This window comes from Zonotrichia albicollis, chromosome 4 (assembly GCF_047830755.1).
Source record: "Zonotrichia albicollis isolate bZonAlb1 chromosome 4, bZonAlb1.hap1, whole genome shotgun sequence".
Classification (NCBI taxonomy): domain Eukaryota; kingdom Metazoa; phylum Chordata; class Aves; order Passeriformes; family Passerellidae; genus Zonotrichia; species Zonotrichia albicollis.
Window position 1 is genome coordinate 24,757,569 of NC_133822.1, and position 26,409 is coordinate 24,783,977.

A 26,409-nucleotide genomic window follows, 5' to 3' on the forward strand; every position below is an offset into this window, starting at 1 on the left:
CATAATTTAGGAGAACATCTGCTTTGTTAAGTGCTTTGCCACTGCTTGGTCACACTATTCCCAGAGGGATTTTTGACTCTTCCTCTATAATACACTTTACCTTCTTTTTTTGTATTTATAGGTCATTAAAATTTAAATCCAGGAATCTGTGTGATTGTTTTCTTTAACTTGCTGTTACCAAATTCTTTCCTCTGGTAAGTCTCACACAGGGCAAGTAGATGGTACTGTGGTGCCTAACAAGGAAAAATAGCAAAGAGTGAAGAAACCACTCTGGTTTTCTGAACAGCTCCTATCTTAATAAAGTCACATTTTTTCAGTGAAAATGCATCAGAATCTCCCAATTCAGACTTTGTAAAACACACTAAAATGCTGCAAACACATCTGCCAGTGGCCAAGGGAGTACAAGCAGTCATGAGTGTCCTTACAGTTGCCCAGATGTGCTTTTTCCCTCAGTATCTGCTCTTGACTTTGCTGGAGGCAGGATGCCAGCCTAGGTAGGATTATAGCCTGCCCTGAAATAGTTGCATTTGTTATTTCTCCTTTGTTATGTCACATGTCAGGTTCTCTCTGCATTAAAAAGTCACTCATTTTGGAAGCTTCTGAAGCTAATTTTAAAAGCTGTTTTCTTTAGGTCTGTGTATAGTACTGCTCTTTTTAAGTTTTTACATCAACACTGAGACTAAATCTTTTTTGGTCAAGTAACTCTTGTGCACATGTACAGTAAATCTGTACAGTTTATTGGGATCAAGGGAAAGGAGAGCTGCAGCAATAGATGGGTCTGTTAGGAATAGGAACAGAACATAAATATTTGAGGGACTACTCAGTAGTGGCAATGGATGCTGGCTCCATCTCCTCACAGGTCTGCCTCTCCTTGAGCAGTTATCAGGCAGAGAGCTCTGGTAGTACCACAGTTGCCTTCCTCTAAAGCAAAGATATGTTCTCTATTCCCACAGTTCTCTGTTGAAGACTGTAGCGCAGACATATCCCTGCCTTTGCAAAAGGAGGTTTTTCCTTTAAAAAAAAATTTAGAACATAATTCATATAGATGCATTCTATATATCCAAGTATTTAGCTGCCTCAGATCCACAACCCACATGCCTAGACTTAAAATATGTCAGATTTCCCCCAGATGTGTCCTGCTTTTGAGGGCTTTGGCTGTGAGCTGGAGGTTTTTAGATCTTGGTAATCCCAGGCAAAGGGCAGCTGCGTGGCACAAATGAACTGCACAGTGATTTGTGAGCTGCTTCTCTGGTGTCCATGGATATGGCAGAGCCACTGTGGGGCATCTGTGTGTCTGTGGTGACTCCAGTGCCATACAGGAGGGTCTCATGTGACAGACAGCTCTGCTGTCACCTGCAAGCAGCTCTGGGGTTCCTGGGGTGCAGGGACCCCGTGTGGCAGAGCCTGGCAGGAGGGCTCCAAGGGCACTGAGCATAAGGCACAATATCCCACAATACTGGGATAAAACCCAGGAGTCTTGAGCAGGCTGGTCCTGGTCACCAAAGGAATGCTCTAGGCAGAACTCTTTCCTTCTGATGCCCAGTTGGGTCATCCAGCCAGAGCTGAATGGGAGCAGGGTGGTGCAGCAGACTTGACTGTAATAAGTCCTGAATGTGTTTTGGAACAGCTGGCCACTGAAAAGTGAATTTACTGAATTTAAAAGCTGAGGTGAAAAAAGGTTTCAGAGGGCAGGAATCACAAAATTAGTTTTAGAATGGTGAAATATCCTGAGTTGAAAGGCACCCACAAGAATCACTGAGTCCAGCTCCTGGCCCTACATGGGACTGTCCCAAGAATCACACAATTCTACTTCTTCAAAGCAATTGAAATAATGGTTAATGCAACAAATTCTGAAGGAGAAAGTAATTGCAGACAAGAGGGGTAAATGAAACCTGGAATCTAATTAAATGAGTTTTTACCATAAGTAGTTCACACTCTACTAAATGGGTAGTTCTTTCATGAAGTAACTAATGTATAGGCAAGGGACAAATTAAATATGATCTAGGTGAATCTTAATTGAAGGCTTAATGCCACAATGGAAACCATCAGCTCAGCTGGTATGGATAAATGTTGCTCAGGAGAAAAAACATGGTGAAGAAGGTATGCAAGGAATTAGTGGGCATAGAAGTAGTAATGTCCAAGGTCAAGCATGACCTGGAATAAAGTTGCTTTTTAAGGCCCTTAAGGGGCAATTGTTTTGCAATGACTTTGAATAAAAATACAGGAATGTGAAATACTAGTGAGAAGGCATCATCAATAACTATGTGGGGCAGAATAGTGTGCAGAGGAGCAAATTATGAACTTCCAATCTTACAACTGCTTGAGTCTTCACAGAATGGGTCAGGCTGGACCCTGACAGTGGCTTATATGGTCCCACCTCCCTGCTCCATCAGGGCCATCCCAGAGCACAGGGCACAGGATTGTGTCCAAATGGTTCTGGAATATCCCCAGTGAGGAGACTCCACACCCTCTCTGTTCAATCTGTTCAGTGCTCAGTCACTGCCCAGGACAGAAGTTCTGCCTCTGGCCCAGGTGGAACCTCCTGGCCTCAGTCCCTGCCCGTTCCTGTGGTGCCATTGCTGGGCCCTGGAGCAGAGCCTGGGCCCTGCTCGGAGCCCTCCTGCAGAGGCTTTTAATTTACCAAGTGTCTTTTATCCCAATATCTTTGATCACAAATAATTCCCAGCAGAATTCTGAACTGACAGACCTGTGGTTTCCCATTGCTTGTACAAGACATTTCCCAATAGAAGTTAAAATCCCTTCATGGTCAGTCTAGACCTACTAAGACACTGTTTTTCTCATCATCTTTCACAGAACTTTTGTATTTGAGGTGCATGAAACACTTTGGAAGCTGAAACCTGTGAGGCTGGAGGTCACAGGGGGCAGCAGCACACAAAAATTTTCAGACACTGCTGCTACCATTTATTTGTTCACTCAATTACTTCTGGAAGGGGAAGCTTGAACAGACAATGCAGAATCCACCATTTGGAGATAATGGAAAAGTTTATTGGTACTTTTTTAAAAGGAAATAGTCTCTATAATACATTATTATAAATACTTATAAATATTCTGCAGGATTTAAGACCCACTCAAATAAATAAATAAATACTGTGACATAAATAAGTAATGCTTTCTTACTAGCTGGTGATTGCCAGCATCTCCATTGAAGAATAAATTCTTTTAAGATTTGATACAGTTGCCTATAGTTACATTTATGTTTTTTTGATGAAAATCCATCCTATATTCAGTCTTAGCTTACTTTCCCCCTGGCTATTGATAGAGTGAGCAAGCCTTCTTACTCTGTTCTAGTGTAGGAATTTAGGTCTATAGATTTAACCCCACCAATATTTCCCATCAAAATTTAATGTGGACAGAGCTTTTAATGGTTCCAGTTGTTGTAGGGCAGTTGCCTCAGTCCTAGAGAGGAACTTCCAACAATTAATGCATAATGCAACCTTTGCTGGTATACTTGAAGACCAGAGCTCTCAAGGAGCAAAAGCCAAGAATAATGGTATAGGAATCAAGTAAAAAGATCAAAATAGAACATAAATAAAATCACACCTCTCCATTGTATAGACAGCAAGTTAAAAAGTCTTGCTGTATTTTGAATAAGCAAGAAAAAGCACAACTGTCTGCCTGCCCGCAATTTCCTTAATTCCTTAGAATCACTCTTTTCCTTCAGAAATTAATTGAAAACCCCAATAATTTTAGAAAAACAAATTCCAGGAGATGGAACTCTTGGACTAATCCTGATCATTTGGCTTGTCCTATGGTCCTAAATATTTATACTATTTAGGAATCTCTCCATTTAGGAAAACTATTCTAAGAGCAGAATCAGGGACCTATGACTTTTCCAACATAATGAGTTGGATGTGGTAGATAAAAAGATACTGTGTATATATACAAATATGAGGGGAATAGATATTTTTTAAAAAGCTGTCAGCAGTCCTGCTGCTGTGCTAAATCCAGAAAAAATTAAAGGAAGTCCAGAAGCACAGAGAGTTCTTATTTTGATTTTTGTTGCACTGATGTAACTCCAGTGGCTTCAGTGAACTACTTCGTGAAAAAGAAAAAAAAACCAGCATCCAACGTAATTTTTTTTGTATGTTGCTATGAGCACACTGAGGTGCAGTGTATCACTTCAAATTGTTGTCAGGCTGATAAATACTCTAAATAAACAGAGCAGAAGAATCTGTGTTTTGACATGCAAAAAATCCCCGCAAAATAAAAACCTCAAATCTCTGCCACATTGGATTTTGTGCTGCTCATCAGTGCCTTGCACCTGGCTTCTGCAGAGTTTATCAAGAATAGCTTTTTCAAAGTGAACTCACCCAAAGCATAAACCAAACTAGGGAAAAGGTTTTGTCACCATTAGAGATCTCCTGATTAATAGTAATTGCACTCCTACAAGTGTAAAGCATCTGATACCTGCGCAGAGCTGAATACAAACATGGATGCTAAGTGGACATTCCTTTTCTAAATACAAACCTAATTTCCACTCATTAGATGAGAGTCTTCATTATAGTCTAAGTATTAATCCTTTGATCCTTATAAAATATTTTTTTTTAATTTTTCCCCTGTGGAGTTCAGTATTATATAAACAGTCTTGTGTAACACACTACTGATTATTATAAATCCTGGTACTTCTCTCTGAGTTGGAAATATGCAAAACTAATAATCTTTATTTCCATATTGGGGTTCTAGAATTTAGTAAATGTAGAACTGTGATAGAGAACCACTTGAGAGAGAGTGAGACTCTCCTCTTTTTTTCAAAACCTCAGTTTAGATTCAGTCAGAAATTGCTCTTTTTCCACAGGAGCCTTTAATCCTGTCCTGTTGTCCTGTCAGTTCCTCCAATTTTCCATGTTTGCTGCTCCTATAACAGCAGAATACCTTTTTTTGACTCATATGGGTGAAGAGAGAATGAAGCTCCAACTTAAAGGCTAAAAACAAAAAATCACAGGTTGGGAGGGACCTTAAGGCTCATCCACTCCACACCCTTGCCATGGGCAGGGACACCTGCCACTATCCCAGGTTGCTCAGAGCCCCATCCAGCCTGGCCTTGGACACTGCCAGGGATACTGGGGCAGCCACAGCTGCTCTGGGCAACCTGTGCCAGGGCCTCCCCATTCTCACAGGCAACAATTTTTTTTGATATCCAATCTAAACCTACTCCTGTCAGTGTGAAGCCATTCTCCCTTGTCCTGTCCCTGCAATTTCTGATGAAGAGCCCCTCTCCAGCTTCCTTGTAGCCCCTTCAAATATTGGATACATGACATGGTAATTTTTAAATAATAACGCAACACACCACCTGGCAGTTTGTCTGCTGTGCTTGTTTGGGCAGGATGGTGCCTGTAAGAGATTCCCTGTTTCTGCTGGAATTTTGGATGATGCAGGTAGTAACATAACATCAGTATGTTACTCCATCAGTAACATAACATCAATTTCCCATTTCATACAAGGGATTCCTTTTTTTGTTTGATTTCATCATTGATGCAAACTTAAGGTGATTCAGACCCCAAAAGGTTTGGTTTGTGTGACTGTTTTCAAAAATGGATCTTCTTACCAGTAGAGCCCGAGCTGGGAAAATCTGACTTGTACTTACAGACAGCAGTTTACTGACAAAACAAGATTTGAAGCTAAGGAACTTTTCCTAATGTCTCCCAGGTTTCTAAGAGCCACTTTGGCATTCAGGCTGAGTGTGACAGACAGTTCCTTTTGCCTCTGGTGAGCACAGGGGCCGTGGTTATCTCATGATGTAGAAGCGGGGGCTTGGGAACCTCCTGGCCTCCATCATAGCGTGGGGATCATCGGGGTTCACCACGTCGTTCTGGTTGATCCTCATGGGCTCCCTGGGCATGTGGGGAAAGTCTGCTGGCTGCTGCTGCAGGGAACCAAACACCGAGGTCTTCCTCTGCGGGACCAGGATCTGGTGAGGATCTACGGGATCAACGTCTGCGCTCCTGGTGTGTCTGTGGGGCTCAGGGGTGTTGAACCGGAACAGAGGGATCTCATTCTTCCTGGACAAGAACTGGGAGTATGGTGGTGGATTCATACCAGGGGAGAAGGCTTGTTTAACTCTGCCCAAGCTCACCAAGAAGCGGTGTTTGGGGGACTGGTACACATCGTACCCGTTTTCCAGTGTCCTGTGGTTGAACACACAGTCCTCTTGGCTGAAGTAATGCTGAGGGGAGGAAATAGGACACTTGTGAGCAGAGTCTGGTGAATTGCAAGCACTGGTTAAAGAGGGGAAGAAGGGTGAGATCTTGCAGCAGGTGTTTTTCTAATTTCCCAGGTCTGTGTCTGACCCAAATGCAGATCAGAGTTGCATGTCCACGCTTTCAGCAAAGGAATTTTAATGAAAAACCCTGTTTTCTTCTAGAGGGTCCCCAGCCATGGCTTTGTGCTACAGACTGGTCCCTCACTGGATCTAATTTCTGTAATATGGGAAAGTTGGTGATAGTGGTTTTTTTGTTGGTGATGGTGGTTTCTTGGGTGTTTTTTTGGGGTTTTGTTGTTGATGATGGTGGTTTTTTGTTTGGTTGGTTTTGTGGTTTTGGTTTTTTGGGTTTTTTTTTGTCCTCATTTACCCAGGCAGGATCTCAGATGATTTTTGTCAGCTCTACAACTTAATACAATCAAAGGACAGAGCAAAGTTTGACCTAAGTGTCAGATCTTTTCTAACACTTACCCCTCCACCTGCAGCTACCCAGGCCTGCCCTGGCTGAGGAAATGGGCACCACAGCAGCAGAATGCACTGGCCATTCAGAGCCTCAAGGCTTAGGAAAGGTCACTCACCGAGCCAAATATGTTTCCTTTTGTGTCCATGCACAGGTAACGTCCACTCTTCACACCTGTGATTATTACTGAGCCAGCACCCTCAGACCTGATCATTAGGGCACCTGTTCAGAACAACAAAAACATCAAATCCATTTCAACAATGCATTTACAGATCCACAGATGCTCTGGCTTGAAGTGACCTCTGGAAGTTCAAACCAATCTCCCACATGACCTGGGACTGTTACCCACCCTAAATCAGGTTTGCTGTGGCTTTGGAAAACTCTCAGGATGGATGGCACCTCTCTGGGTGTCTTGTTCCAATGTGGCACTGACCTCCCAAAGACATTTTTTTCCCTCTGAAGTCTCAAATTGTGGTCTGAGGACATTGCCCTCAGTTCTGCCATTGCCCACATCCAGGGGGAGTTTGTCCCACTCATCTTTGTGGGTGCCCTGTGGTATTTTTTCAGTGGTGCCCAGCAGTGGCATCAGTGGAATGGGCAGGAACTGATACTCAGGTGGAAGTTCCACCTGGGCAGGAGGCAGAACTTCTGTCCTGTGCAGTGACTGAGCTCTGAGCAGATTGTCCAGAGAGGGTGCTAAGTCTCCTCACTGGGGATATTCCAGAACCATCTGGACACAATCCTGTGCCCTGTGCTGTGGGATAGCCCTGCTGGAGCAGGGAGGTGGGACCAGGTGACCCCCTGTGGTGCCTTCCAACCTCAACCAGTCTGTGATTTTGTCATTACTTTGCCCTTAACATTCTTTTTGCTGGACTAAAACTACAACAGATCATGATCAAGGCTCACTGGAAACCCTGTGCCAGACCAACTCTACCTTCTACTCATCCACCATGACCTGGGGTTCCTGTAGTGCTCCGAGAGCAATGTCACTGGTACCAGGTAAAGTGGGAATATCAACTTTGCTTGATCTGCTCCTTGCATCTGACTCAGTGCCTGTTGCCTTGTGCCACCCAGGAGATCTGTGCACACCCAGGCCATGCCACCCTGGTGCAGAACTTGGCACTTCCCATTGTCTGGTGGCAGCAAATCAGTCACGCTCCCTCTCAGTATCCCTTCTGTTGTCTGATTTCCATCTTTCCTGCCCCACCATTCCAATCCTGCTATGCTTGTTTCATGGCATATATGGGAAAATGTGATATTTTGCTGTCTTTTGTTCTCTAAAATCCCACACTAGTTCTTGATCAACATATCTAAAACTAGTTTCATAAAATCTTTTAATATGTAGGAAGAATAATAAGACAGTGACAGCATTTCTGTGAGTGTTTCATTATCAATTCCTTAAAAATATAGCAGAATGTGAATCTTTTTTAAATGAATTAATTAAATTATAACTTTAAAAACCATCCTTATTTACTTATGTGAAAGCTTCATTACCTAGGCTTAGATTATCTGAATGTATAAAATAGATGTAATAATAATAGTAATAATAATAATAACAACAACCCTATTTTATGATACATAGCTACTTGTGATTTGAATGCTGCTAAGAGAGAAGTATTTTTGAAATGCTGTAAAAGAACCCTTAAGTCTTAAACCCCTCCCACATTTGTCTACTAACTAAGGAGTTTGTACCAAGTATTTAGCAAAGGAAGAAGAAGAAACTATTCTGTGTTGAAGTAGGATAATAATATATATAATTAAATAAACTCTGAAGACACAATTTGAGAATCTTTTAGTTATACTAGGGTATAGTTTCTTCTCATGGAAGAACCTCATGGAAGAACCTTCTTCTCATGAACCCCAAAGGCTCAACACTTCTTTTATGCCAGTCTGGTCTTCCATAGTTTCCCCCTTTTTCACTGATCTTTGCATGCCCATGTTCTGTGCACATTGAAACTTAAGTGTTAGTAGTTCTCAGCCCTCCACCCCAAAATCCAGATTTTATGGATGCCATCAGTTTTCCAGCCCTGCTCTGGTGAGTTCCATCAGTGCAGTTCCTTTGGTAGCACCATCAGTGGGAAGCAGCTATTTGGGGGATATCATTACCAACCTCCAGAAACTGGGGGTAAAATCATGAAGTGAAGGATAATTCAGGTGGTTTTTCCTTGCAGGATATTACAGGAACCAGAGGACTTTAGTTGTCCTAGGCAAGGAATGAAATTCGCTATCCACTAGATTTCTTTGGAGCGATTTTATTTGTTAAACAAAAGGAGAATTACGATTATGTGTATTTTCTATCCCATGGCCATGCTCCTCTGCCTGCCTAAGGAGAAGAGGGGAGTTTCTGTAGGTGGTGAGGAAGTAAAAAATCTCCTTGTCCCTCCCCTGCTCCCATGGAGGTCTGTAGGAAGCCACTTACTGTAGATAGTTTGGTGAGGAGCGCCGTCGACGTAGCCATCAGCGTTGATTTGGAGGTGGAAGCTGCTCCTCTCGGTGTCGGTGTAGAGGTGCATCAGGTGGTCTCCACTGCCCCAGCTGGCACTCAGCAGTGGAGAGGAGTTGGGAAAGGCAAGGGAAACCTTCAGGCTGCAGAGCAGCAGGAGCAGGGAGCTGCAGGGAATGCCCTGGGGAATGGCTCGCCGCTCCATGGTGGGTCAGCGTCTGCTCCTCACCTCCCCTCGTGCCTGGAGTGTGAATCCTCAGACAGTATCCCTTCTTCTCTGCAGAGGCTTATAAAGGGCAGCAACATGACATCACACAGGAAAACCTTCTCCACATCCTTGATTTTTGGCAAAGCAACATTTTAAGTGTCCCGAAACCTCAAGGGAAGGATCTCTGGCTAAGGTGTGTGGGGGAAAAATGTAAGGTTTCTAAAGACAGCTCACGAAAGCTAATCATATGTTCAAATGTTATCTACAACCCTGTGACATCTGAAAGCTTCCCACGCCTCTACTGTTGGATCCAGGAAGGGCAATCCACTGCACTTGAACTGAAGGGAATGACCCTTCGGACCTGAATTATCTTTCTTTTTTGCCAGATGTGTTTATTCAGACTCCCACCTCCCTTCACCGTTTCCAAGCTGCATTCTGATTTAGAGGAAACATCAAATACAGCTAAAATTTTGTTGCAAATGTACTACAAGTTAGTATTAAGTTGTCCTGAGCCTGGTTCCCCCTTCAATATGGTCTAAGTTCCACACCAAGCCTGTTGGGCTGATATTTGTGTCAGTTCAAGTGAAGGGAACTTGATATGAGCAGAGCCTACTTCAAATAAACTGTCCCTTTTCTTTCTCCTATTTCCTTCTGAGTCACACAAATAATCTAAAGTTGGTCAAAACCAGCTGAAAATAATGTGTAAAACACTTAAAATCTGGATGTTTGCTCCTGCACATTGCACATCTGGCAGTTTGTAAAAAATGTTCCAAGATACAAGACCTGCTTCTCAGGTGTCCTGCCAGAGTTGTGGGTCTTTGCAAACAAATTTTCTGATATCAGAAAAGATGGTTCCATTTATTACATGAAAATACTGTATATTGGTGAATCAATGATAGGAGTGACAGGTCCAAAACTGGACTGTGTTAAGGTTCCTTTCAAAATTTAACATAAACTTGACAAAAGTAACAAACAATAAATGAATATTTCCTTAATGAAACCAGGAGGATTTTAACTGTAGCAGTGTTAGCTTCAGTTTCAGTCTCTAGCTGGACACAGCATGAAAAATTCTTAGTTTCATTAACAAGCTCTGGAGCTGTACCATCAGCATATAGTGGATTGATAACATGAATGGATTGATACAGCTGTAACCCACTGTAAAAGTGGATCTGATTTTGGTTTTTTTATTGTTTAAAATGAGTAAAACCCTGCCAAATTCTGCTGCCACACCTGTGTAAATCCAGAGACTTGCGTCAGAGTATATTCACCTGTGTAAATGACAGCACTTTTTAGCCAAAGTGTATAAGGGTCAGATCTTAAACTGAGCAGGCTGACAAATCTGGCTGCACTGAAAGACTATCCAGGCCTCAGATGTTTTACTGGTTATAACATCTGAAATCTTTAAATGAAAAGGTAGCTTAGAAGGAGAGTTAATTTTTCTTATATTTTTTAAAAAGAAATATCTCTATTTACTGTTGAAATTACCCACCCATATTTTTCTCTCTGATCTTAGAAAAAATGTTTGGGTTTTTTGGTTTGTTAGTTGGTTGTTCTGGTTTTTTTTCTTTGCCCCCTTGATTAGACTCCTATGGAAATGTGGATATTGATACCTCAGTTGCAGAAGTGTCTCACAGAGGCACTATACCCTCTTGGAATATTCTGTCATTCTTTTGTGACTGCAGTTTTTCTGGTTTGATGTTTCATATTCACCATGACATTTTGCTATGCTTGCCAGCATGCACTGATCTGATCTTTCTCCAGTGCTTTGGTGGCACAGAAAACATTCTCAGATGTTTGAAAAATTCATTCAACCTCATTTAAGCACATGCCAGTTGTGAGCATCTGTTTATCTTTTTATAATAATCAGACAAGCAAAGATTACTTTTACAAGGTTAAATTGTTTAGCATTTTCTAAAGTTTCCCACAGTATCAAGAAAACTCCAGACTTAACTAAGTTCTGTTTAATCTGCAGGGCTAAAGTGAATTTATTAAGTCCCTGCTTGTGAGAATGATAATACAAATTCTGCTTTTTCATAGAGTTTTTTGCTTTAAACCCATAAATATCCACTATATGTGGTTTGTTGTGGGTTTTTGGGTTTTTTTACAGTCCATGTCTTTTTTATTTCAGGCTGATCCATTTATTCCTTCTGTGGCTATTTCTCTTATCCTCTACCCATTCAGCTGTTGATGCGGTAGCCAGGTATATGAAAGCTGCTTTACTCCTTCAGCCAAGTCTGTTATAATAGAAGTGATGACAGCCTTTCTTGTCTTGCATGTTTTGCTGATGCATCAGCAATAACAATATTTCTGCAACTTTTACCACAGAAGCTGGTATAGATTTTTTCATATTTTTATATTGCTCTATGGTGTTTGATGAATTGAGATGGCTTTTCTCAGTTCTCAGCTAAAAAATTGCTGATAATTAACAGAAATTGCTTGTTGTAGGGAGAAATAAATGGAAAAAAATGGGACTGAATTTAAAGATCACAACAATTTCACATTGCCATATTTTCCACTTCCCACTGCAGGGGTGCTATGCTGCCAGCATCAGGTGCCACAGTGGTGCAGGATACTCCATAGATTTATCCTGGAAAGGGAGCTGGGAGACAGCCTGGAGGAGCTACCCCCTGTTGTCAATGTCAGGAACCAAGGTAAAGTGAGGAAATCCTCACTCCAGAGCAAAAGATGAAAGGAAAATATGGATAAGACAGACCCCAGCTTTCAGGATGAAATTTATCCAATATAATCATTGAGAAACTTGGTCTAGGGGGAAGTGTCCAGGCCCATAGCAGGAGGTTGAAACAAGATGATTTTTGTGGTCCTGTTCAACCCAAGTCATTCTGTGATTCTGTGATTGATGCTGCAGCCCTTAGTGAGTCTCACTCCCCTCTCTCCCTGCCATGCCTTTGTCCCAGGCCTGCTTCTGCTGCCTGCTCCTTGCTCCAGAGACAGCTCAGCATTCTGGGCACTCACCTGGGCCAGGTGCCTCAGCTGGAGCATGGGTGACACTCAGACCTCCCTGGTATCATCATTTAACTGCAAATGGTACACAGAAGGAACTGAGGGTCACAGGAGCTCTGACTTTCCCGCATTTTGACTGCTTTGAGCTTCAGCTTTAGGTCATTTTGCAGTTCAAACTTACCATCTCAACTCTAAAACCCTCAGCAGCTAAATGTCATTCCTTGTGCTGCTTTCTTTTGCTGGTTATCCCCTCAGTCCTAGAGAGGACTCACAAGGCAAAGGCAAGCTTTTTTACAACAGATTGAAGTTACTAGAAGGGACTTGCAGTTATCTTTTGGAAGGGCTTTGTGGACTATCAGAAAAAAATAAGTTTTCTACTCAAGCTAATGGATTTGCCTTCCAGGATTCTCCTACGAGTGAAACTACACGTCCCTTCCCAGTGCTGGAGTTCCTTTCATCACGTAGGAGCACCTGTAGCACTCTTGCCTAATAAAGCATATTGACTTATCGGTAAACAGGTGGGTGGCTTGCCCTTTTGCAGCATTCTGTGCCATCTGAGTGCCTGTGCTGGCCTCAGGAAGCCTCTTGCTCTCTGCTGCTCAGCTCACCACAGGAGTTTGGGTTGATAGATTCAAAACTACCTCTGCTCTTAATAATTTCCTTTGCACTGCATCTCTTCAAAAGAGGTCAAGGAAATAAGGGGCCTGTCCCTCTGCCTCTGCTTCCTTAAAATCACTGTTACAAGTGGCTCTGAGATGATCACACCCCCAGCACTGGAAGCACAAGGGTGGAGTGCCTCTCCAGCAGTTATTCTAGGAATACTGACGCACTGAGCCGAGGGAATGTACTGTGGATGCTGTGTGTGTGTGTGTGTGAGCAGTTGCCTTTGCCACAGACTTCACCCAGTGTTGTTAAACACATCCTGAGTGACCTTATTTGGAGGCCCCATTCTTGTCACACTGCCCACGACTAAAGAAAACATCCTGGCCCAGCTCACCTACGTGAACAAGATGAGGTAAGCACAGCCCACTGGGTTTGGGACCGCAGCGTGTACCAGCAGTTTCTGCAGTGTGCCTGCTCTAAGGAACTGAAATGAAGGGCCTCATTCCTCCTCCAGCTGAAATCCTTGGCACAGCTCCCAGGCAAAGCAGAACCAGTCCCTAAAAGGTTTTGTTTTCTGAACAGAGAGTGTTTCTGTCATTTTAAGGGGTCTGAGTTTTCTTAGGTGTTGTGGGAGAGAGAATGGGTGCAATTTGTGGTTAGAGCTGCTGATACCCTTAATTTCAAAAACAATCATGGAATCACAGAATGGCCTGTTTGGAAGGGATCTTAAAGACAATGTCATTCCAATCCTCTGCCATGGGCAGGGACACCTGCCACTATCCCAGCTTGCTCAGAGCCCCATCCAGCCTGGCCTTGGACACAGCCACATCTTCTCTGGGCAACCTGTGCCAGGGCCTCAGTGCCCTCACAGGGAACAATTTCTTCCTAATATCCCATATAACCCTGCACTTCTGTCCGCGTGAAGCCATTGTCCCTTGTCCTATTACTCCAGGCCCTTGTCAAGAGTCTCCATCTTTCCTGTTGGCTCCCCTCAGGTCTGGAAGGCTCAAAAATGTTCTGGTTTGGTGTTGAGGCTTGGAAGGCCTGAAGTTTGTCTGGATTCTGAAATCCGCCCTGTGCACACCCAGTCCTGCTGACCTGCCTGCCCAGGCTGTGTGAGAAAGTGTCTCCTTTCTCCTGGTGTGCTTGCTTCCAGGTGCAAAGGAATCCTGGGGATACAGATACACAGTCTCCACAACAACTTCAGTCATCCATCTCCCATGGTAATATGCTGCCTAAAAGCAGGCTGGTGGTTTTATTTTGGGAAAACTCTTTGGTTTATGTAAAGTTGCCTATTTCCCAGTATTGGGAAATAGGCTTGCACTAGGAAGATCTAGGAGCCCCTTCTGATCTAAGTATTTCTAGGATTCAACAACATGTGCCACTGCATTCATTGTCAGTTTGCAATAAATTAAATGGACATTTTCCCCTTGTTAGGCAGAAGACAAGGATCGATAACAAACTTTGTTGTAACCTTATTTTAAACTTATTCCAACCTCTTGGCTTCACATGTTTCACTCAGATCTGTCTCCTTTAAGAAGAGATAAAAAAAGCTTAGGTTAAAGAAATTAGGAATGGAAAATGAAAAGAGGGAGAGGGGAATGCAGTGAAACAAGAAGACAAAATATGCAGATGTCATCATCAGCCAAGGGCACTTTTACTGTGGGACAGTAATAACATAGCATGTGATTGATATGGGAAGAGCTGCCTCAGTGCAATTGCAGGTGTTGCTCTTTGGCTCTGGGACTTCTTTTCATGTGGGATCTCTTCAAAATGAAAACTTCATTGGAGAAATCTTTGCTCTCTATAAGTTTTAAGAGTAATTTTTTTTAACACAAAAGTCTAAATAATAAATGAAAACAGTAATGACTGTACATTGTCCTTGTGCTCAGGGTTTCTAATACAAGGAATATAGAAAGATTCCCTAAGCCACTGCAAGACCAGTCTGTGATACAGGAGTCCTTTAAAGAAACATGGAGATCAAAGTTTTTAAGGGGCTGGGCAAGACAAGTAACAGTAGCTTCATTTTTTCAACTAAACTCTGTTAGCTCATCTTTGCTCAGAAGCTGGGTTCTGTTTTCTGAGCTATTTCCATGACAGGGAGATTGAGGAGAATTTATGAGACTGAACAGAAATCTCCACACATTGAGGAGAATTTATGAGACTGAACAGAAATCTGGCAAAAATATGTCTTGAGCTCTACCCCTGATTCAGGTTTTCCTTCACAAAATATCTTTTCAGATAGATGTGCAGCTACATTTTATTTTTTTTCAGTGTAGACACAATAGTTCTTCGTGTTGCTTTCTCAGCCTGCCACGTTGCTGGTGAGGAGGAACTTGAGAGTCACATTGTGCAAAGGTTCATCAGCTGCTGGGACACTGATCCTGCACCTGGGCCCTTTTGATCTTTGGCCATTTTCACAGCTGTCACAAGTGGCTGCCAGGGCTGGTTGGGAAATGCATTCTCTTTCAAATAAGTCAGACTATCATCTTTATTGAAGTTCTGACTCTCATCAACCTGCTCAGTTCTCCAAAAGCAGAGAGATTTCTTTGCTGACAATTCATTCAAAACTTAAAAATACAACTTAATACTTTTTTTTTTAATCTTCTTTATTATCCTTTCGTTATGCCAAATGAACTTTCTTACATGCCAGAGGCTGGTTAGCCCATCTGCTTACCCTGAACATGGCTGTGTCTCTTTTACACTGGTATCCCTTCTTGACCCTTTGCTCCATTCCTCTCACAGTCTCCACTTCTGGTGGAAGAATGGAAATGAATTCAAGGTACCACCTTCATGACCAGCTGATGACCATCTCAGCATGAACTGAGGTTGTGCAGAATGCAAAAATACATAAGAAATGTCATACACAAGGGCCTGTGGACCTGCATGTTGGTTGTTATAGGGATGTAGGGAAAAAATTCCATTGGAAATTAGCTTTTTATTTTGAAATCTGCAAGTTTCTCTTTAAAAAGTGCAAACACATCTGCAGATTTGCTCAAGAGTTACAGAAAGTGACACGCAGACACACCCCATACATATTTACTTTCCTACAGTTTTTATTTCTGTAGTTACTGCCTTTGCAAAATCATCATCATCACGGAATCATGAAGTGGTTTGGATTGGAAGGGACCTCACAGCCCATCTCCTTCCAACCCCCCTGCCATGGGCAGGGACACCTGCCATTATCCCAGGTTGCTCAGAGCCCCATCCAGCGTGGCCTTGGACACTGCCAGCGATCCAGGGGCAGCCACAGCTTCTCTGGGCAGCCTGTGCCAGGGCCTCACCACTCTCATGGTGGGCATCAGAATTTCATCCCAATATCCAATCTACACCTACTCTCTGTGACTTTGAAGCCATTCCACCTGTGTTTTGACACTGGGTTAAATGTAAACTGGTTTGTCCCTCACTGGATCACTGAGGTAGTTAAAGTTCTCTTGATGTCACTGAGTGACACCTATGCTGATTAGCATTATTCCCTTCTTTGGGTTTTTGCATAATTTTGTTTTATTGCTTCTTCAATAGGCTAGAAGATTTATCTTGGACCAGTGAGTCCTGGGCTCAGGTCATAGGCAAAGTAACTCCAGGAAGAATGCAAGGCTCCAGCCACCTGGAACGAGTCAGGAGGGTTCATTTTTCATTAAAAAAAAATAAGGAAAGGAAGAGTGCCCTGAAACAAATATAATTATAAACTGTGTTGTTTTAGATATCATCCCTAATAATTTCTTGTTTGACGTAAGTTTCATTGTCCTTGGAGAAGCTATTCCAGATCTGTCAGCCATGGTTCATGAAAGCACACAATAAAATTGTGAGTTGTAAACATTTAATTGTGAGGGGAAAAAAATTAGTCCTAATCAAGGCATTTTGGTCCACACCCTGTGACAAAAAATAGCGAACAATTATATGTGCTTATGAGATCCAGGATTGAATAATATGTTCAGATCTCATGATCCAAGGACACAGCTCGTTGAGCTCATCTGGACTTATTGGCCCCTTGGATTTTGGCCAAACACTTTTCAGCAGTGTATGGCTTCCAAAACAAACATGCTTTTGGACTGAGCAGGATGCAGAGTTTGGCTGGAGAGAAAAAAGAAATCTCGGCTTGTGGCTGCATACTTGGTTGTTTGTTTTTATAATTTTTTTTCTCCAATGACAGCGACTTCCTCACTGCAGTTCACTGCAATTCCAGTTTGCATTACATGTATTAAACCTAGAGATTCCCAGTGGTTTTTCTTATCCTGAGTCTCCTCCTCAGCTGTCCAGCAGCTGGAAGAGATTCTTACTTCCTCCTTTAATCTTGGGTCTGACAAGGAAACCAAATGACCTTTTGGATTCTGCAAGTCATTGTGATTCCTAACATGGAGCACAAGAGTTTGCAGTTAGGCCATTTTTTGAAGGAACAAAGTCACCTGTAGTTAAATACCTGGGACCTAATTGTCTCCTCCATTGCTCAAATTGATGCAGAGCAGGGCGGCTTCAGCAAATGCCAAAAGTAAAACAAACAACAAAAACCACCCCAAAAGACCAATGCAAAAGAGATGTGGGACTGTTTATTTCCTTTTACAAGCATGTCTTTAATTAGACGGTCAATACTTATCCCAGGTTGCTCAGAGCCCCATCCAGCCTGGCCTTGGACACTGTCAGGGATCCAGGGGCAGACACAGCACTCTGGGCACCCTGTGCCAGGGCCTCACCACCCTCACAGGGAACAATTTCTTCCTGATATTCAATCTAAACCTGCTCTCTGTCAGTGTGAAGCCATTGCCCCTTGTCCTGTCACTCCAGGCCCTTGTCAAGAGTCTCTCTCCATCTTTCCTGTGGGCTCCCTTCAGGCACTGCAAGGCCACAGTGAGGTCACCCCAAAGCCTTCTCCTCTCCAGGCTGCACAGTCCCAATTCCCTCAGCCTTTCCTCCCAGCAGAGCTGCTCCATCCCTCTGCTCCCCTTGGTGTCCCTGCTCTGGCCTGGCTCTAGCAGCTCCCTGTCCTTGCTGTGCTGGGCCCAGGGCTGGATGCAGCCCTGCAGGGGGGCTCAGCAGAGAGGGACAGAGGGGCAGAATCCCCCCTGCCCTGCTGCCCACACTGGGGGCTCAGCCCAGCACAGGGGGGGTTCTGGATCCCTGCACTGGCACTGGCACTGCCCCTTGCTCTGAACCTGCTCTCAGCTGAAGCCACAGAGTTCATGGACCTGAGCTTTGTGTACCTGCAGCTGAGCTTACCCTGTACATGTGAAATATCAGAAAGCCTTCTTTTTCCTTTCTTTTTCCCTTTCCCTTCATAGTACCTAATCCTTCAGATGATTTCTGCAGCCATTTGTGTTGAAAAGACTTAGCTCCAGCAGGTGGGATACTTTCTTCAATGCACAGGACTAATATGTCTTGTGTCAAGACCCTAAAGAAGATGCCAATCCCTCTTAGACTCTCAGCAAAGCATGGGCTGTTCTGGTGACCCTTTTGAGATATTTGCCTGTTTGATCCCCTTTGAGTTGCTATCCAGAGTTTCAACCAGAGCTTAATGAATCATGAAGCTGTTACAGGGACTGTTGCAGGAGATGGGTAGATGGGATTCTTCCTGATACATCTTCCCCTAGCTTTGAAGTTGGTCCTGCACTCATCTAAGAGGTTGGATTCAAGCCTTCCAACAGTCCTTTCCCTTCTCAATGTCTCCATGAAAACAGAGATATTATTAAGTTTCAAATTACCTGCGAGGAAGCAGAAAATGAGGTAAACTTAGCAAAATGTTTCCTATTCTTCATAGGGGTGTGAGGCTTATCCAGCAGCTCTTGTCCCCAAAATTCCTGGGAGATTTTTTATCCCCCAAACTGAGAGCATAGAGTGGGAAGGGAGCATGGGAAATGCCCATGCCTCCCAGGACACCTGGGCACTTCCCAGGCAAGAAATCTGAATTACACAAAGATCTACAAAAATTTGAAGTGTACCAATGCATACTCTGGTCTTAGAAGTGAATAAAAACTAGATTTGGAGGAAGAGTTAACACAGCATTTCTGAATCAAGGAAAAACCAAGGGTTAAGAGGGATTTAGAGTCAAAACACTACCAAAAATGTATAAAATTTTATTTTATGAATACATTAAACTATTGTGCGCAGCACATACATATAAAAATAGAAGCAATTTCACAAACAATTGATTGGACAGTTTTATGTTTCTTGCAAATTTACAGTCTCAATTGTGAGTCCATATTGAGTCAGAACATGAGGTATATTTTAGTGAAAAAAAAGCAATCTGAGAACTTTGGCACCATTTTACTGTGCAAAATAAAATCTTGGAATTGAAATAGTGAGGTATACAAATATTACTCTGCTTTTCCACTGTGTGTATGTCTGTGTCTCTGCATGTCTGGGAAAAATACATTTATTTAAGAACATGATACAGTTCCAGCCAAATCTGCTTTCTAACAGGGTGAATTAAGTCTTAGAATGTTATGGGGTTTGCCTGACGAAGGAGAAACTGTAAATATAGGCATTAACTCCACAGGAGAATCCCATGTGCAAAATGTGGGCATGCCAGGCTGGTGTGGAGCATTCACAGCAATGCTTTCAAAGCTCAGTCCATGGCATGACCCCTGTTAATGCACACTTGAGATATGTTTTGAAGTTCCTAATTTGGCCCTGATTTGGGAAATTCCTTTAGTTTCATGAGTTGTCTTTATATAGTCACATACCCTTCTTTGATTTCAGCTCTGATTTCCATGTTGATCTGGCTGGCATAGGGGTGTAATAAGGATAAAAACAGTGATGTAAAGAGTAACTCAGCAGAGTGACTGATGGGGCTCTCCAAATGCCCACCAAAATTGCATCCAAAAGAGTCTGCAGTTCCTAAGAACAGTCTCAGGCTGTGAATAACAGATTTATAGATACACAGAATGACTGAGGTTGGAAAACACCTCCAAGATCATCAAGTCCAACCTTTGACAAATCCCCACCTTGTCAACCAGACCAGAGCCACATCCAGTCATATCCTGGACACTTCCAGGGATGGTGACTCCACCTCTTCTCTGGGCAGCCTGTTCCAATGCCTGACCACCCCTTCAGTGAAGAAATTCTTCCTGATGTCCAACCTGAACCCCCCCTGGCACAGCTTGAGGCCGTTTCCCTCTTGTCCTGACTCCTTGCGACCTGGTCTATGGGTTGTCCTCGCTTGACCAGTGTGTGCAAAATGGAGCCAGTGAGTCTGCTTCCCACCTTTTGTGCCAGCTCTCCCAATGCTTACCAGTCCTGGCAACAATCATTTTCTCTGGGCTGCCCTGGTTTAAGAGGGAACAGACTTCATCCTATCATAAGGATGCTGGATTAAGCTGTGATCAGAAACAAATTTGTGTGCCAGCATTAGAACTCTGTTTCCTTCTACATCCCTGGACTCTTCCATACTTCTTCAAACTTCATTTCAAAGACAATTAGGAATATAACCCCAGGATACAGGTTGCCAGCTAATGTTGCACAGCTCTCTGTACCTCTAGGGACTCTGATATCCTCCAAACTTTTCTTTGACACACTCTCTCCCCACTCAAAACATCCTGATTTTTCACTTCAAATGCGCATTTCTCCAAAGCGAACTGCGGCACACGTTGTGGGTGAACAAAGTGTGTCATCTTGGCTTCTTTCTGAAATACTGCAAGACCAGAAAATAAAGAGCAATTCCTTTCAACTCCTTTCCTTCCAAAGCATCCTCCAAAGTATCCCATTCCTGTACTGTGAGCAGGATTCCACTCTTTTTTTCTCTTCATTTACATTGTAATCATCACTTACATTTTAATCAGATAAATCCAAGTATAAGTCACATTAGAGATGCTGGAAAACTGTATCTTGTTCACAAAACAATTGCATTGACAGTTTCTTGGGAATGGTGGTGGTGGGTACATCCTTGTGAGTATGTCCTTTGGGCCAAATCTTCTGTAGCTATAAACTGATAGTTTTCCTGGGCTGATTTACTCCAGCTGAGGATCTGGCCCTGACAGTGTCTCTCATGCATGTCAGAAGGCTCAAATTCATCACGAATAGACAGCCCCTGCAAATAGAATGGCATGTCAAGGCTGGACATAGCCCCCTTTTGGCTGGACGTGGGAGATAATCTTGCACTCAGATATTCACTTCTGCAGCAGCATGGTCCATCTATGCTGAAAATGCTCATGCTCTGACATTACATTGAGTCTAGTTTCAAATTTAGGAGCATGCCACCAATGCAGGAATCCCAAGGCTTCTGGTAACTGACATTTATAGCGACTATTGACTTAGGGCCTCTTAAAATGCTCTTTCAAAGGCACAGAGAATGCAGCTTCACTGGTGATCTGGAAAAGGGTTGTCAAAATAGCAAGGCAAGGTTATGTGTCATTTGTACAGCTTCTAGGAGAGCTTTGAAGGGTGCTTCATGCAGCTTGCTGTGTTGTCTTTGAAACAGATGCTTTGCAAGTGACAGAAATTGGAATTATGGCACGAGTTCCTCTGTCCCAACATGGGAAGGTATGCTTGTGTAGCGTCCTTTCTCTGTCCTTCATACCTCAGGGAGGTATGATAGAGAAGAACCAAGTATACTTAAGACAGTGAAAATTCAACAGAATTTTCTAAAATAATCCTTTGCTGGAAGCTTCCATGAATTTCTTATCTTTTAAAAAATGCATCCCACACACCAGTTCTAGTTCTTAGAGATCAACAACATTCAGGCTAAATGAGATTCAGTGCCTTTAAATATTTCTTTTCTTTTATATAGAGGCACATGGGCATCAGGAGACTGGCATGACTGATTCATTAAAAGTATGTCCTTACATAGATGCACACTCATCCATCCCATGTCTATATTTATACAAATATTAATATTAAAGATATACACATCTATACTGGAGGTAAGTCTAAACTAAGCTCACAAAATGCCATTCAGAATCCTCAGCTCCAAATCAGTTTTGCATTTGGGAGTCATGTATGATTTATCCTGTGGCCTTTCCCATGGAAATTGATTGTAGATCTTCATTTTGCCAGCCAGTCCATGTGAAGAGACCCTGGGGAATCCCTTCAGAGGCAGAGGGGCTCTGGGAACAGACAGTTTTCTTGTGTAGAAACACTTATGGAATTGGCACCTTAGTGGTCAAAACAGGTTGAGGACTTTAGAGGACAGGACACAGTCTGTAGAGGGGGATGCAGGCAGATATTCAGATGGAGTGAACTGCCTGAAGCTCTGGTGAAGCAAAATCATCTGGTGATTTGGCCCATGATATGTAAACAGTTCAGTACAAGAGATTATTATCTGAGGTAAATAATATCTAGTAAATCACCTATGATTGATTAGATGGGTGTCCACAGCCATTCTGCATCTTCCAAAAACTTCCTTTGCACTCCAGCTTGCATTTTTCTCTGTACAGCACCAAAGGAGGCACACAGCCATGTAAAATTTGTACAGAGTAGGAGAGAAGCAGCATTGTATTACATATGCTATGTGATGAATCTAATACAAATATTTTTATCCAAATATACACATACATATAGAGATATCTTTTTTTTTTGCAATGACCAGTATAAATACTTTACCTGGGAGGTTATTCCCCATGTGCAAAATGAAACAGTATGTTCTGGGATTTAATCTTCTGTTTTGCTGGTGCTCATATTCTTGGTAGGAAGTGGGTCACTGTCATGGCAGGAGAAACCTTGTTCCCTCTCTTCACCCTGCCGTGTTTGCTCAGGGCTATGTAAGCGCCGCGGTGAACCTTGGATTCGTATGCGTTGTAGTTATTGGGCAGCAAGGTTTCCTTGAACTTGCACTCATCTTGGAAAACAGCCTAAGGAATAACAAGGGGAGGGGTAGGGATTCAAATCAGGTACAATCAATTTTCCACCAAGGCCCAGGTCATTTTTCTCCCTCGCGTTTTTACACCAGGGCTCATTGCAGCGTGCAACAGGTGGTGCCGCAGCCACTGCGGCCAACAATAAATCTCCCTCCTCGGTGCTAATTTGGTGTCAGATGAACTCAGATGCCACCTGTCCAGATAATGGACTGTGTATTTCCTGTGGCAGATCGAGTTAATTCATTATAAATCATGGATTTCTTCATTTTATTTGCAAGTAATAATTTCTGTCAGCATGACACCCTCTTGCCCAAACAACAGCTTTATTTAAGACCTCCCCTTTGCCAGAAGTTCCATCATTTATAAAAAATTATATGCTGGCTGTTGAAACCTTCAGAGCTTTTCCAAACAGCAGTGTCCAGGGACAACTGCTTGCTTTAATAAGAGATTTGATTTGCAAGAAATACTTTCTTTCTTAAACCATTAGTAATATTTAACTATGCAGCTGGTTCTAATCTGGGAAAACAGTTTTAATATCCTCCATGTCAAAACATGAAAATCTAAGGAGGGAGTTATCTGGGAGAGGAGGTGCAAGAGGACAAGCAGGAGATAAATGCAGAGGAAATTAAAAGAGAAAGCAGAATAATTCTCTGACTTCAAATGTCTGGCACATGAGATGCCAACCAATGCAGTTCTATCTGGGCATCTGTGTGATAACACCATCCAAAGCCTGTAAGAGTTTGACTTAAGGCATTGTGCTGTGCAGGGAAAATGCACATCTCTTACAGTTTTTGAAAGTGTATTTGAAAATAAACAAAACTGTATTGAAAGTGGAGGGGGAAAAAATCAAAGGGATTTCTGAAGCTGGACCCTGTGCTTTTGTAGAAAGATCCAGCTAAGGTAAAGCAGTTGGACTTGTGGCACTTTTCGGGTGCTTGTGATCACTTGTGATTGAAGGAATATTCCTGAAGTGGGACCTTAAGGTGTCCTACTGTCGTTATGAGTGTGAGAAGGAATCAGGTTAGTGATGGTCACAGGTCCCTCACAGCATTTGGCATGATTTTAAACCACTGCAATGCTTTGTTGAAATTACAGCTCTCCCAAAGGAAAGGACTCTGCTGTTCCTTGACAAAAGAGATTGCTACAATGAATGGCATCATTACTTTGAGATGAGCTGATTTTGCCTAGTGCCCAGGACCAGCCTCTTTCAAATGCACCTCCTAAAAATCACTTTTTCTGCTGGATATTGACACTGGAGATGTGTTGCTCACATCTCAGAGGTTAAACTGCATTTAGATAGCAAATCATCTAGATGAGGAGGATGGTGTTTCAGTACGATTTGCATACCATTGTTAATAGTTATTATTATTTTCTCACCCTTTGCAACTGATCTCACAAAACTGATCATTAAAATAACCCCAGCCACACATGTTGGCCTTGTAGGGTAGACTTCCTATTTATTCTTGATGGTGTGGCTGTTTTTGGTAGGAAGGAGCATGTGGTCATTACTTTACTAAGGGTAGCTGTTGGAAATAGCTATAATTGTGCCTCTCCTACACACAATGCAATGCAGGATAGAATCAATGGGGCTCCGCTTTGCTACCATGTGTTTGCAGCTCTGTGACCTTGGAAGAAGCCATCTAATTAATCTGTACTATTTGCAGAATACGTTCATTTTCCTAAGGTGTCCCCTGTACAGTCTTAAAGCTTTAAAATCCCAGCCCTGTAACAGCCATGCTGCTTGTTGCATTAAATAGCACTGATGACAGCAGGCTGGGCAGGCTCCCTCTAACAGGAGGGCTAGTTTCTCTGCTTGTAATCAGAGATTTCCATAAGGAAAAGATTGAAACAAACAAAACCAAAACAAACTAAACCCAAACAAACAAAGCAAAACACTAAACTGAACCAAACCACTTCAAAACCTTTTTGTATAAACTGTGAAAAGCTACTTGCACTTGTACTTACCGTCCCATACAACCTGCCTTTGCTGTTCATTGCAATGAAGAGAGCACTTTTCACACCAAGCAGACTTACAACACCTCTTTCTACAGTGGATATTTCAAAGAGACCTGAAAAACATGAAGTTTAATTGGAGTGTTATCACAGAATCTAGAACTAATGGAAGGCAATTCAGATATATACTTTTTTAAACCCTAACAAACTTGTAATATATTCTTTATAAGAATTGACTCCCTAATGCAGCAAAATAAATATGCACAGAGATCTTGTGTTTTTCTAAATGTCACAGGATTTGAAAATAATTATTCTAGAACTGTGGTTACATTCTGTATAAGCCTTTTGCTCTATCAAACTCTTTTGATCTGTCAACCTCTGGACCTTTTCAATAAGAAAATAATTTTAATGTAATATGCTATACTTACAAAAGGTTTTTTGCTGAGCCTTAAAGAAGTGTGGCTTGCATTTTGAAGTCTCACATGATATTGCTGCAAAAGATTTCACCAACTGCCCTCTACAGGAAATTCAAATCCACATGACTAATGCTTTCCTTAATTCTTAGGGTAACAGAACAGCACCCACAAGAATGAACAAACCAGGACCAAACCCCTTCCATGGGACACATTGAGTGTCCCAAAAATACTGGTCAGCTGGGATTCAAGAATCATGCTTTGGCACTCTGGACTCAGCAAAAACCTCCCAGATTCAAAAGGCAAATGAGAAGGTGAGGAGCAAGAAAATGCAGCAGAGGGTCAGTTTTTGACCTGGTTTGTCTTTTCTCATCTGTGCAGCAAAGCAGGTAAAAATAAATTCTATCTAAATTCGTCTAAGCATTTTGTGCCACGTTTCAGCCCAAAGGGTTTTCATGTTTATTGATCCCAGGGACTTTAAAAGGCAACAGATGTAGCACAGATTAATAATATCAACTCACAACATTTGCACTCTGTGAAGGGTAATTACTAGAGTTCACAGCAATTAAGTGACATCTATTCTATTTCATTTCTGGATGCAACTCACTGTATTGGTTTTCATTGTGAACTCCGCTTATCCTTCCGTCTGGGAGGATTTGAAGGTGAAACCCGATGCCCACGTTGCAGTAAAGCCTTCGCTGCCTCTTGATTCCTAGCAAATAGTCACTCTCCCAGTTCACATCTGCCTTCTCCCCTGACATCCCAGCCATGGACCTGGACAGCAGAGATTGCCATCCTCTCTCCAGCAATGTGCCATTAGTTCTGCTTACAGCTGGGTGTGTGGCGGCAATCCCGGCCAGCAGGCCCAGGAGAAGGAAGGCGGGCAGCGTCCGGTGAGCGCCGGCGTCGCAGGACATAGTGATGAGAGGTCTTTGTGCCGTGGCCATCCCGTTCACCTCCTGGGCACGTGGTCAGAATTAATGGCCCTAAAAATACCGCCCTTCTTGTTTTTCTCCCTTCAGCATGGTGGCAGAGGCTTATTTTTGGAAAGCAAATAGAGCTTGCTGACCTGAAACTAAAGCCTGACAGCAGTTGGGTTGGGAGCAGAGACAGGCCAGCAGGACTGCAACTGGTGGGGACCATGGTTTGTAGATCCTGCTTCCCGCTGGGCAGCCTCCGTTATATTTGATTGAGCCATCTTTATAGTGCAGGGGCTGTCCCTGCCCACATCATCACTCTGACATCAACAGCCTGCCCAAGGTGAGGCTGCCAGGGCTGTAACACAAACCTGCGTCCTCCCTGCCTGCTGAGCTTGGAGTGCTGTCAGCCAAGAGTGGAGGCAGGAGTGGGATTTCATTGGCTG

General features: G+C 42.8%; 2 protein-coding genes across 2 annotated transcripts; both read right to left on the reverse strand.

Moving 5' to 3' along the window:
- Positions 1-4,583: 4,583 nt before the first annotated feature.
- FGF23 (fibroblast growth factor 23) lies at positions 4,584-9,653 on the reverse strand. Its single transcript, XM_005482875.2, has 3 exons — positions 9,100-9,653; positions 6,799-6,902; positions 4,584-6,184 (listed from the first exon to the last, which is right to left on the reverse strand). The coding sequence occupies exons 1-3, from the start codon at positions 9,326-9,328 to the stop codon at positions 5,747-5,749; spliced, it is 771 nt and encodes a 256-aa protein (XP_005482932.2). The 5' UTR covers positions 9,329-9,653; the 3' UTR covers positions 4,584-5,746.
- A 9,331-nt stretch (positions 9,654-18,984) lies between these two features.
- FGF6 (fibroblast growth factor 6) lies at positions 18,985-26,192 on the reverse strand. Its single transcript, XM_005482797.2, has 3 exons — positions 25,654-26,192; positions 24,646-24,749; positions 18,985-22,674 (listed from the first exon to the last, which is right to left on the reverse strand). The coding sequence occupies exons 1-3, from the start codon at positions 25,991-25,993 to the stop codon at positions 22,498-22,500; spliced, it is 621 nt and encodes a 206-aa protein (XP_005482854.1). The 5' UTR covers positions 25,994-26,192; the 3' UTR covers positions 18,985-22,497.
- Between the last annotated feature and the right edge of the window lie 217 nt (positions 26,193-26,409).

Excerpts from the sequence above, each read along its gene's own strand:
- FGF6 (XM_005482797.2), bottom strand. The coding sequence starts at position 25,993 with ATGGCCACGGCACAAAGACCTCTCATCACTATGTCCTGCGACGCCGGC. Across the intron at positions 24,750-25,653 it reads TCACAATGAAAACCAATACA|GTCTCTTTGAAATATCCACT; the intron begins GTGAGTTGCATC and ends CATGTTTTTCAG. Across the intron at positions 22,675-24,645 it reads AAGGCAGGTTGTATGGGACG|GCTGTTTTCCAAGATGAGTG; the intron begins GTAAGTACAAGT and ends GTTATTCCTTAG.
- FGF23 (XM_005482875.2), bottom strand. The coding sequence starts at position 9,328 with ATGGAGCGGCGAGCCATTCCCCAGGGCATTCCCTGCAGCTCCCTGCTC. Across the intron at positions 6,903-9,099 it reads TCCTCACCAAACTATCTACA|GTGCCCTAATGATCAGGTCT; the intron begins GTAAGTGGCTTC and ends TGTTCTGAACAG. Across the intron at positions 6,185-6,798 it reads AAGGAAACATATTTGGCTCG|CATTACTTCAGCCAAGAGGA; the intron begins GTGAGTGACCTT and ends TCCTCCCCTCAG.